The sequence below is a fragment of the Hibiscus syriacus genome, unplaced genomic scaffold (assembly GCF_006381635.1).
Source record: "Hibiscus syriacus cultivar Baekdansim isolate YM2019G1 unplaced genomic scaffold, ASM638163v2 tig00113337_pilon, whole genome shotgun sequence".
Lineage (NCBI taxonomy): Eukaryota > Viridiplantae > Streptophyta > Magnoliopsida > Malvales > Malvaceae > Hibiscus > Hibiscus syriacus.
Genome location: NW_024063456.1, coordinates 867,605 through 880,819, shown reverse-complemented (window position 1 = coordinate 880,819; position 13,215 = coordinate 867,605). Strand labels below are relative to the sequence as shown.

Sequence of the window (13,215 nt, the reverse complement as noted above, 5' to 3'; positions counted from 1 at the left end):
TAAGAGATTGGAACTTAGTAATTTTCAAAATCTCTGTGTTTCATTTTTCTGTTCGGCAACCGGGAAAGAGGCGCGGAAAAAATACACGAAGGAACCAAGGTGATCGACGGATATTCTCCCTCTTGGTGATGATTTGAATTTCAATTTACAAAACTGGCCTTTTTTAGGGTTTTTTTTTTTTTGGAACTTTATTGAACATGGTATTCTCTTTTTACGCAAGGTAGTTTTTTAATGGTAATTGGTAAACGTATGCATCGTAAAACTATTATCTCTTTCCTTTTTAGTCATCAATTTATTTAATTTTTTTCTCTGAGTTTGATTAAATGTGTATATTATATTTAAAAAATATAATAGTTTATATCAAGCTTCATTGGCATATAATACAAGCAGGAAGTAATATTCAAATGTTGAAGTTTTCCACAACTGGTCAACAATTTATCTAACCCCAATAAGCTGAATTTCCATTTCTGTATCCTCGGCATATAAACTTGCAATGCCATTTTTGATTATGTCAGACAAATTCTCGATAAACAATTCAATAGATTTCTTAACATTGAAATTTACGGAGGTAACACGACATGTTGACACAATATAAGATCCGAGATACACTTTCCATGACGATCGATCCTCCGAGAGCAATTGACGCCACCATCAAGAATGATTCGAACCACAACATTTAGAGACTGAATTCCTTGAACTTCATATATTTCCACCTTAACATCATCTTCATTCACTCCTTTCTGTCTCATCGATGGCCTTTGGAGCTGCATCCAGAAGGACCGAGACTACTCCTTTCACCCACTGGGGTGTTATGATAAGCTTCAGCTTCCCAAAGTCCTGAGGGAAGTGTGGGATGATGGCTACACACTATATATTCCGGTTTTTTGCGTATCTTCTTGCGGAAACGGTGGCAGTGCTGGTTCAGTTGAAATGAAGGCCTTTCTAACATCTGCAAAGACATGTTCATGATGTTTTAATTCACCGACTTCTGTTTGTTTTGCCCCTATCTTCCAGAAAACATGTTCGCGACCAATCTGAGTGGAAATAAAACAGATTACAGAAAGTCATCGTCGTGTATTATTGAAGTACTTTGCATAAGCATATCTGAAAATGATGGAATCGAGTAGACCAAAAAAAAAAGGAATGCTGGCTTGATTACAGTTTTTTTTTTCTTTTTTTTTTTATCAACTTGATTACAATTTCAAGTTAGCATTAAGGACTAAGAAATTATTAGATGGAAGATGGGAAATGGGATAATACCAGTTGTTTTTCCAAAACAATCTCCTTCTTAACACCAGTGCTGCATGAGATGATAAACAGAATCATCTAGGTTAGGCACGAAGATCATCGAGTCAACAAAGAAACTCACCATCATTTGGAATAATCCAGAACCAGGAAACTTTATACATGAACTATTAGCATTTAGTTTTCTATACATGTATACGGTACATATCATAGATGTAAAATTAGAAGGAAATATACCTGATACCACCACCACCAGCCGGTCCATCTGTATATAATGCAGTAAACTCTTTAACAAGTTGCTGTGCGTGTTTCTTCTCCTGGAACAGTCCATCCATGCGTAGCCGAATATCTTCACTAGCCCTCCATGTCGATATATAGTAATCGATGCTGATAGCTTTCAAGCTATCAAGTCCGATTATATAAGAAAGAATATGGGAGATGACACCGGGAAATGTCTTCCATCCATGATCTAACCTAATATTTAAACAAAGGAAAAGAGATATCAAGTGCCCTAAGGAAACATTTGAGAAAAGTATTTCAGTTGCATTTAAAGACAAAGATCCATCTCAAAGAATGTCATCTGAAATCAACAAAGTAATAAACCATAAAAAAAATTACATCAGACTTGCAAGAAATTCAGCAGCTTTTGCACGTTTAACACATTCATATCCTCCATATGATATCTCACTCCATCCTTTCCATCCACAGTGCTGGAAACAAGATAAAATAGTTAGCACAGAAACTCCCTTAAAATACATGAACCCAGTGGATCTGTGACTAGAAAATGTTTGTGATAACTTGGTGGTGTGGGGCACTGCAACGACGAGTAACAGAAATCACTCAATCTCAGAGTGAAGAGAGAATAATGCTTTGTTGAAATACCTATAAGCCATCTGCTGCACGATCGAAGCTAAGATAAAAAAGAAACTTCAAGTTATAAGATAAATATTTCTTTCAGGACTGAAGGTTACCTTTGGAATTAACTGCAGAAGTTTGTCAGGAATGGGATGGGCAGAAGGCTTTGCACCACTACAGAGAACTTTAGAGCTAGATAATGGCTGGAATGAAACACCCCGAAAATCAACTACCTGCAGCTACAAGAAGCCTATTTTTGTTTAGTTTTCCCTTTCACTGCAGTTATACAGGTACAAATTTCTAAAAATGAAATTCAACTTACAACCTCAGGTGTAATGTAAGCACTTGGATCTCCAACCTCTTAAAGTAGTTGGTTATTCGAGGAACTTTGTAACTTTCTCGATTTAATCAACTATGCCCTATAGTATGAAGGGGCGTTCTGCACAAGTACTGAAATTTAAAATCCCGCCACTACCTTCTGCCTTTATGACGCAGACTTCCCCACTGAACAAAATTTCAGCATAGGGCAGCGATAGATCCAGGAGATTTGTGAAAGACAAGTTCCAATGCTTGTCCGCTAGATTAGAAAAAATGCAGCACATTGAAGCCGAGTCAATCAGAATTATCCATTTAATCAACCTATTTCCCTTTTTATTATCTAGACAAACAAAGTGTAACTAACCTGGATGCATGAAGTATCCCCCTGTGAGTTGACAACCACACTCTAGAAGGTATCCAGCCACAGATCCCTGCGCTAATAGCTCCAAGTCATCCCAATTCCAGCCTAGTTCATACACCTTTTCATATTCCAACAAAATAGCAGCACAAGCTGTGAAATATAATTATGATAAACTAAAGCTTCGAATTATAATGGCTGATAAGGAAAACTATTTTGATGTGCAAAGTCATTAAAACCTAGAGAATTATACCAAGACTACAAAAAAGGAAAAGCTAAACCCAAGTAATGAGAAGAAATGTTATATTTTCATACCATTGGTGCTAAGAATAACGCAGCATCAGCAACCCTTGAAGTGATTATAACATTTGGTTGGTACCTCTCCAGACATGCAACTATTGGGGCTGCTCTCAGATACGTGCTAATACCCTGCAGAAAATTAAACAAAATGAAGCTCAAGAGTTCGCATTCCTCGTTAAATTTCATGACTAAAGATGGAAAAATGCACATGCAGGTGAAAATCTGATCATAAATACTTTTCATCTAAAACCATAAAGAAGATGAAATTAAGTCCAGTGAATGGCACATGCAAGCAGTATCATCAGATTCTTACACCTTCCATGCTAACCAGCTTCTCAGGCAAATTTTTAAAATATTTTTCATTTGGAGTCAGAGAATGTTGATAAACACAATGAATCAAAATTCTGGATTGCACTCAACTTGCATGCCAACTATATTTCCTAAAATAACTCGATCAGCATACCTGGTTCAATAACAAAGGTCTCGTGAGCCACAGCAACAGACAAACAAATCCCAAGGCTGCTGGCTATTTCTAAAACCTTTTCTCGAGCACCAAGCGGATCCACTATCCAGAAAAGAATCAATGATCAATATGAAAAGAAAACATCAAAGCCAAAATTAAACATCAGGAGAAAGCATTTTGGTGAAATTTGCCAGACAAACTTAACATCTGAAACATTGGTTTCAAATACTCATACTTGCACCCATGTTGATAATTATACAAGTTCCTCTTTCCACGGCCAAAGGTAGTAGCAAAGACATCCATTCTGAAACTGAAAATTTTAACAATTTAGAGAAAACCCAAAAATAAAACAAAAATAAGTTTGAATCCAAAACAACTGAAAGCAACATTAACATACTATTAGAATCATAGCCATAGCCACCGGAAGCCATGGCTTGGTATTGCTCGGCAAGAGTGCGTTCCGCTAAACGTTCAAGAACAATATAATTAATCTCTTTGACTCTGTTAAGCAACTTCAGAGCTGCCATTGGCCGATCACCACCAAACCCCGCTCCACAACCAAAATAAACTGTCTTTTCTTCTTTGAGTATTGATTCTATGCAGTTTAACATACAATAATTCATACTCTGGAAAGCTATGTTCAATATTTCATTCTAAAAATTGATAAAATTAGCTAACCTTCTTGTCAGGCAGTCATTAATCTCTTCGAAGCTCTGCTTTTCCATAGATATCTGTCTCACCGTCGAGTTTTCTTTTTCGGAATCCAGACTATCATTTAATTTTTTCATAATTGGAAATAATTCAATAATTGTAATCTTTCATGTTTAAAAATTCAATCAATTTAACTTTTTATGATAATATCAAATCAAATGAGCTTATCGAATATTAGGATAGACTACACTCAAGATTACACAAGTATGAATATTATAATTGTTATAAACATGTTATTGATATTTAAAATGTTATAAAAAATTATAAATTTATATATTTTCTAAATTTCAAAATCATATTAAAAATTAAATATTTTTATTGGCGTATCACAATATCAATACAACAAAAGTTAAAGTCTAAATAATTATTTTAGATAAATCAAAAATAGAAGCAAAAACGATAGGACTTTAGTTTTTTCGAAATTAAAAAAAGGGTAAAATGATAGGAGTTCAGTTTTTTCCAAATTAAAAAAAAAGGTAAAGCACACCATATATTATTAAACTTTATATGTTCACTCGTTCATATCACTGAATTTTAATTTTATCAATTATAGCATTAAATTTTAGTTTTGCGCTCAATTATATCACTCAGCCGTTAAGTCAATAATGAAATGATTATGTAAATAACAATTGCTAACGTAACATATCACACCAAAATGATATTGTTTTGGAGTGAGTAGTTTGATGCCTAAAATGATGTCATTTTAGATACTAAACTTTAGATGATGTATCGATTTTACCACTGAATATTTAAACTATTTTACTTTATTGGCAATGCATAAAAAAATACATTTTTTAGATGTTTGGAGGCTTTATTAAATTTACAGGATTCGAGTATTTATTTGAAAATTTGAACGGTGAGAAACGTTATTTCGAGAAGACGAAACATATACCTCAAAACTAGCCTCATCAAACGGTTATCAGAAGAGATCAAAGTATCAATACGTTGAACTTTTAAATAGATTTTATCAATTTTGAGTAGGATTCATAGAAAACCAATCCTATGATAATAAAGAGGAATGAAATGCGAACGTTTTAGTATTGATCTTGTCATGAAATGTGATCGTTGGCAAATGATGATTGGCTATCGATGACGATCGGAAAGTGCAAAACCAAAAAAAGTAAAATGTTTGAAAGTTCAATAGCAAAATCAATACACTCTAAAAGTTTAATGCCTAAAACAACGCTGTTTTGGACATCGATAGTCGTTGCCAAAATGACGTCGTTTTGGTGTGACATGCACAACAATAATAGTTAATCATGTCATCATCAAATTACTTACGTGATGTAGAGTGACATAATTAAATTTAAAAACTAAAATTCAGTGTTATAATTGATAAAATTAAAAAATTTATCGAATGTATAATCAACAAACAAAGTTGGATGATATTTGGATTAATTTACCCTAAAAAAAGTCATTTGGTTTCTTCTATCCCAACAACATAGCCCTCGGTTTTCTTTCAAATTTATGATCTAACCTTCATTTCTCTTCATTCTAGAAAATCTAGCCTTCTTTGTTTTGTTTAAGGACGACCCTCGGTTTTGCCACTATTTACGGCTTTACCCCTTTGTAAGAAACCCTAGTTTTGATTGTTTTTGTTTGGATTTTGGTTATTTTTGGTGGTTAGGATTGTGATATGAATAGTAGAGGGAGGAATCCACCTCCGGGAATCGGTGTTGGCCGGGGTGGCGGAGTTAATGCGAACCCTAGTTTTCAGTCGAGGCCATCGCAACAGCAGTACGTGCAGAGGAATTTGGTTCAGAATCAGCAGCAATTTCAACATCACAATCAGCAGCATTTTCAACAACAGCAACAGCAGTGGTTCAGGCGTAACCAGTTGCCCGGAGGAAATGACTTCAATGTAATCCACGAGGTCGAGAAGACCATAGAAACGGAAGCCGTGGACTCAAGGTCATTTTTTAATTTCATATCTTCTCTCTTTTCTTTTTGTTGTTTTTCATATCTATGACCATCTTTTGTTCTCTATTGTATTATTTGGTATCATCTCTCTTCCATAGTCGACTGCTTTTCACCTTTTGAGCATTCTTAATAACTTCAGGCAATAGTTTTTAGGTTTTAATTTAGTTCCAAACTTCCCGTTAGGAAGGTCTTGACGAGGGGTTGGCGGAACTTATGTATTGCCTTTGTTGTTAATCTTGTATATGGAATAGTTTTTAGGTTTTGATTTAGTTGTCAACGTTTTTTGTGCGTGTGTGTACAGCCATCGGTGGGTTATATTTCTTGTATGTGCAGTAGATTCAAACTTAATCTTTAGTGAAATTTTCATATCCGTGTTTCCTTTAACAAACATTTTTTTTTTATTGTGTAATGTGTATGATTCTAAAATCTAATTTGCGTTTTCCTTTTTCAGTTCGCACGATTGGAAAGCAAGGCTAAAGATACCACCAGCCGATACTCGCTACAAAACTGAGGTATATATTTCTCGTATAGGTCCTTTTTAATTTATAGTATAGCAAAACTATCATTTTTAAAACTTTCTTTAAAGATCTGCTTTTATCAGTTATGTTTAGAATTAGAACACAATTGCAGTATAGGTTCTTTGGTTTATGGATTTCACGTAGATAATCATCAGCATCACCATACCTTTATGAAACTATAAAAGTCTTCACAGCCCTTTAGAATGATAGAGGACAAATTGCCTCTTTATGTTATTATGGTAATGCAGATGGAATAGTCTTCTTTTATTCCAACTATCATATGAATTTATATACAATTATAAGTGGACAGTTTCTTAAAGGATCTGCTTTTATCAGTTATGTTTAGAACACAATTCCTGTATAGGTTCGGTTTATGGATTTCAAGTAGATAATCATCACCGTCACCATACCTTTATGAAACTATAAAAATCTTCACAGTAAAGAATGGTAGAGGACAAATTGCCTCTTTATGTTATTCTGGTATCGCTGATGGAAGACTCTTCTTTACTTCCAACTATCATATGAGTTCATATACAATTATAAGTGGACAGTTTCCAAAGTTCTTGGGGACAGTTAAACCTAATTCTTTGATGTTGAGGTCTTCTAATTTGAACTTACATGTCAAAGCGCTAGTTTTGGCTTGCATTACTTCTCTCTTGGAAGTATATCATCTTAGTTTTGTGACATTTATATCTCTCATTACAAGGCATGATAGTGTTGCAGTTGGTATTTGGACACATTTCAAATGTTATGATTGCATGTTTATGCACTGAATTGCCTATTAAATTGTTGCCTTCCAGGATGTGACAGCTACCAAAGGAAATGAATTTGAGGACTATTTTCTGAAACGCGAACTTCTTATGGGAATATATGAGAAGGGTTTTGAAAGACCGTCTCCTATTCAGGAAGAGAGTATTCCCATTGCTTTAACTGGAAGCGATATACTTGCTAGAGCCAAAAATGGAACTGGGAAGACAGCAGCATTCTGCATTCCTGCCTTGGAAAAAATTGACCAAGATAATAATGTTATTCAAGGTTAAATCTCAATTTTTAGATTTTCTTTGTATATTATTGTGTGTGTTTATTATTGGTTCAGTTAAATAGTAACGGGTACTGCAAATAGGATAACTTTGCCCTTTCAGCTTTTTATTCTTCTTCTAGTTGCTTGATCTGCATGTAAATCAGAGGGAGAGAGAGGAATATTTGCTAAAGAATGTCAACTGAAATTTGAATTATGGGATGGATGGACATATTTAAGTTGGCGTTCGAACTCTATGTCTGTCTTGAAGCCAGTCCATTTTGTATTCCTTGTTGCTAATAAGTGCGACATTTGTGTTAGTACAGGGATAAGCATTTGCTTATTTTGATGATACCTGCCCAAACTAAGTTATTCGTTTGAATCCTTTTAGGCTTTTCTTTTGTTTTCTTTTTTCTTTGGGGTGGGGGGTGTAGTTGGCGAAACCCTTTTTAGCTGACTTTGATATGAGTCATTTCCATATATGTCTTCTCTGTTTTATGCTGTTACTTTTGACACAGAGAAGTTATTTTCTTATTTTGCATTAATCACCCTTTCAGTTCTTGTGTTTACCCAAAATATGTATTTTTGCACAGTTGTTATACTTGTTCCAACTCGAGAACTGGCTCTGCAGACATCACAAGTGTGCAAGGAGCTTGGGAAGCATTTACAAATTCAAGTCATGGTCACAACTGGAGGTACCAGTCTCAAGGATGATATCATGCGATTGTATCAACCAGTCCATTTGTTGGTCGGAACCCCTGGCAGAATTCTAGACCTTGCTAAGAAGGGTATTTGCATTTTGAAAGATTGCTCAATGCTTATCATGGATGAAGTAAGTATTTGATGGTTTCTATCTGTATTTGATTTTTTCAGCTTGATTAAATATACATTTTAGCATTTGAAGTTTTGTATTTGGCTAGACATGGAAGAAAGATTATTTATTCTTTTTGTATCCTGTTAGCTGTGATTTATGGTTGGTATCATTTTTGGTTGGGTGAGATGGTGATAGGCTATGCTTGCCTCTGCTTTACAATTTGGAAAAATTAGCAATCAATTGAAAAGTTTATTTGTATCTTTTCAAAGGTCCTAGAAACAGTTTTGGTTGCATAATTTATTGGATTTTTGCTTAAAATTGTTAAATGTAATTGCAGTTATTTTAAGTTGGCTGTATACCTGTACCCCATTACCCATAGCTTAGAATTTTATTTGGAATAGTCAACTGAATATGCAGTCACTGAAGCTGGTTGTGGAACTGTCTTCAACCTTTCAGTGTGAACACTCACTTTATTGGTCCCAGAGTCGCCATCTCTATTGTCCTGTAATGACTGACGTGGTTATCTTCAGTTCCTTGTATTTTCTTTCCTTTTTTTATATATATTTATAAATTTCTTATATTTACGTAAATTCTAGTTTTGGAAGTAGAATTCTGTAAGTCATTGGTATAACAATTCTTAAAAAAGAAGAAAGGAAGTCGCTTGTTGTGGAATGGAGAATGTAATTGATTATTTTCCTTGTCTTTTAGCATGCTTTATTTAAGATTATGATCTGCATAATCTCATGTGTTTTTGTTTCTTTCAGGCAGATAAACTTTTGTCTCCTGAGTTTCAACCTTCCATAGAGCAGCTGATACGTTTTCTTCCTGCAACTCGTCAAATTTTGATGTTTTCTGCCACATTTCCTGTTACTGTTAAGGACTTTAAAGACAGATACCTACAGAAACCATATATTATTAATCTAATGGATGAGCTTACCTTGAAGGGTATCACACAATATTATGCTTTTGTGGAAGAAAGACAGAAAGTCCACTGCCTAAATACTCTTTTCTCTAAGGTTTAACCTTATATTAACTTCTATCTAGCTTTCTCCCCTTTTCCCTTGTTTGGATGAGATTTGATATAAATTTATTTGCAGCTGCAAATAAACCAATCGATCATTTTCTGCAACTCAGTAAATCGGGTGGAACTATTGGCCAAGAAAATTACAGAACTTGGCTACTCTTGCTTTTATATCCATGCAAAGATGCTTCAAGAACATCGTAATAGAGTATTTCACGATTTCCGTAATGGTGCATGCAGGAACCTTGTTTGTACTGGTATGCCATGCTATTATGTGTGTTTTTTTTCCCTTTTGGGTATATGAGCTAATCTTAATTTGCAATTGGATTATTTAGTAAGTAATTGGTTTTGATACTGATATACTTTGTCAGGCTTGGCAACAGGTTTGTTTTCATCTTCTATTTATATTTCTTATGTTTCGCCCGACAATGTAGCTGAAGTCATCATAACCTATTATTTAATCCACTACCACTACACACTTTTCACTAATGATTGAATTTGCCTCCCTCTTGCTCGAAAGTTAAATCTATGGATTGAAGAATGATGATATATTTTAATTTAATAAATATATGGTACAATTTGAGCTATTTTTCAACCAACATGCATCAAATTTTCATTTCATTAGGATTAGTTTGTCTATAGAAGTGCAGAAAACAGTTTTACTTTATTCATAAGTATTTTGTAGTAGTCATTATTTAATATATTTTACTTGCTTCAGATCTTTTTACAAGGGGTATAGATATCCAAGCCGTGAATGTTGTTATTAACTTTGACTTCCCCAAGAATTCTGAAACATACCTCCATAGGGTATGTTACCTATCTATTTTTCTCCCTTACAACACTTCTTAACAATTATATATTCCTTTTGCCAATCCTCATGACTATCTTCTTAATGAGCAGGTTGGTCGATCAGGAAGGTTTGGTCATCTTGGATTAGCTGTGAATTTGATCACTTACGAAGATCGTTTTAACCTGTATATTGCTACATCTCTAACTGTTTTTGAAACTATAGTGCTATAAGCATTTAGGCTCTTCTGATTTGTTGAGATGTTTGCATGTTCTTCTCCAACAGGTATAGGATTGAACAAGAACTTGGGACTGAAATTAAGCAAATTCCTCCACATATCGATCAGGCTATATACTGTCGGTGAATTATGGTGGATGTTTCTTGCTTGGCCTACAGCGGTAACAATGGTGAGCAACAACCCTCTAGTCCAGTTGATGATTGGGTGCAATTGATTTCTCTGTATATTGTCATTTATCATCGATGATGTGCAATTGCTTCATGTTTGTCAGGATTAATGAAGATCTGCTTAATCAAGGTGCCCGTCCTTGCACACGGGGTGGGCTTATATATTCTGAAACACAATAGGTGGTGTTGGTGGAAGACGTTTTAGCTGGTTCTTTTATGCATGTAATCCTTGAATGCTTCATTTTTTATTGATGTGTCAGATTTCATAGTCCTGAAATGTTCACAGGATATATAGCAGACTGGGGAGAGAATTTAGACGAGTACTGCTTTTGATCTAGTTAAATTATGGTTTGGTACTGTCTGTTCATGATGGAAGCGTAGCTTGTGCTAGAAGTTTATGCTGTTTTTATTTTCTGTTGGTGCATTTTCTCTTCTAGATCTTTGCAATTTCAATGAGTAAAAAGCATCTTACATTTAATAATAGTGTTGGCTGTTGTTTGATACATCATATTTGCATTTCCAGTTTGGTTTGAACGTTTTTCTACTTTTGACATCTAAATCTGTGATCTATATAAGTAGTTCATATATCTTTTATTTTTTTATTTTTTTATTTGCTGGGGTTAAAAACTATAATATTTGAGTACCTATTTAAGTATATTATTGAATGCATGCATCCAGTAGTGCAGGAGAAATCCCATCCATGGGTTTGTATGGTAATGGTCAGGTTCTGTCATTTCTTAGATAGCGATGCAGGGCAAGGGATCGGATCCTCAAACGATTCCCACTTTCGAGGCATTCGTACGAGTTGCCCCCCCACAACTTAAATGCAAATAAATAGTTTTCCAGAATAAACATCTATTGCATACGTTTTCTTTTTCTTATATAAATGTCTCCATTTATTTCGCTCGCACTGGGTGAAAATGTATTCTTATTTTATACATTAGTTTTTTAAATTTCGTAAGAGTATCGTTTTTATTCTCGTTTTTGATACTAAATTTTTTTATTGTTAATGTATTAAATAATTATCAATAATATATATATATATATAAACTATTTTAATGATTGATTACGGGTGAGTGTATTTAGTTTTTTTTTTAGATTTGAGTTTGATTCTGAGATAATACTCTATATGTTCCATTAAAATTGACCTTTATTAACTTTTCAAAAAGTCAACTTTTTTAAATTTTGATCACAAATATTTTAAATTTTTTATAAAATATATATTTTAAAACTACTTAAAGGTTTTTAAAATATATTTTTTCTATTTTATCTACAGTAAATTTAAATAATAAAAAGTTCAAATTAAAAAAAAATCGATAAAAAATCAATATTGGATATTTTAAGTGAGACAAAAATAGTAATAGTTTTTAAGGTGAATTATTATTTTACTCAAGGAATATAATAGTGATGCGGGCATGGGAGAGGAATCAAACTCAATACATTTTATGTAAGAGTACAGATACTTAACTATTGATCTAAACTAAGAAATCATTTTAGAAAATTGATATTTAAATGAAAGAAACGGTGATTAAAGGGAGTGTTATTCTCTCTTGATATATTGGATTCGAATAATTATGTCTGCAGAGTGTGCAGTGGCGGAGCCATAGCTTGGTGAGGGTGGGCACTGAAATCCGAATTTTCTTCGATTAGTTACTTATTTTACTAATGGTGTTCACCCCGAAATTTTTCATTCCCACCATAAAATATGAGTTTTCTTCGATTAATTACTTATTTTACGGACGATGCCTCATTGAAATTTTATTTGTACTCATCCCATTTAAAAAATTTATGCTATTATGTCCACCCTGAAAAATATTTTTAGATCTGCCATTGAGAGTATGTATGTGTTCTTAATAGTTAAGAAATATTATGAACATACACCATCTTATAATCACCTTAAACTATTCAAAAAAATATTAAATTGATAAATTATTTTAATAAAATTACTATTTAAAGTAAATTAAATTTATCATTATTTGAAAATTTTGTCAAAATATTAATCCAATATTAAAGATAATTTAATATACGATCCCTATAGAAAGGGTCTAGTATTAAAAACAATGAACAAAAATGAAAAATTATAAAATGGAAGGGGGAAACGTAAAACAATGAAGAATATCTTTTAAATCTTATACATTATTTAAGGAAGATGTGGCATTAAGAACATATTTCTTCTGCATTTTTTATGCCTTTAATTGTATTCCACCTATCATTTTAAGACACGTGTCTCCTCTTTATCACTTTACTAACGTTTTTATTTTGACGGTAAAAGAATGTTAATTTCAGTAAAAAAAAAAAAGATAGTCACAAAGTTCTTTATTTCATGAAATAATTGATTCTATCAGTCGAAATTAATTTAGTTAATCAAAGCATTAGAATAATCAAAGAACTTAAAGCTCGATTAATTCCACGATAAATAAATAAAAACAAAGTTAAAACAGACAAAGAACAAACGTAGGTAGAAAATTTTAATGTAAAAACA

General features: G+C 33.3%; 1 protein-coding gene and 1 pseudogene across 1 annotated transcript; one reads left to right on the top strand and one right to left on the bottom strand.

Annotated features, from left to right (window-relative positions):
* Positions 1–555: 555 nt before the first annotated feature.
* On the bottom strand, positions 556–4,162 carry LOC120186337 (annotated as a pseudogene).
* A 1,565-nt stretch (positions 4,163–5,727) lies between these two features.
* Positions 5,728–11,186, top strand: LOC120186219 (DEAD-box ATP-dependent RNA helicase 8-like). Its single transcript, XM_039190211.1, has 10 exons — positions 5,728–6,161; positions 6,622–6,682; positions 7,489–7,723; positions 8,300–8,538; positions 9,285–9,536; positions 9,618–9,798; positions 10,260–10,348; positions 10,442–10,515; positions 10,614–10,735; positions 10,838–11,186. The coding sequence occupies exons 1-9, from the start codon at positions 5,887–5,889 to the stop codon at positions 10,690–10,692; spliced, it is 1,485 nt and encodes a 494-aa protein (XP_039046142.1). The 5' UTR covers positions 5,728–5,886; the 3' UTR covers positions 10,693–10,735; positions 10,838–11,186.
* The last annotated feature ends 2,029 nt before the right edge of the window (positions 11,187–13,215 follow it).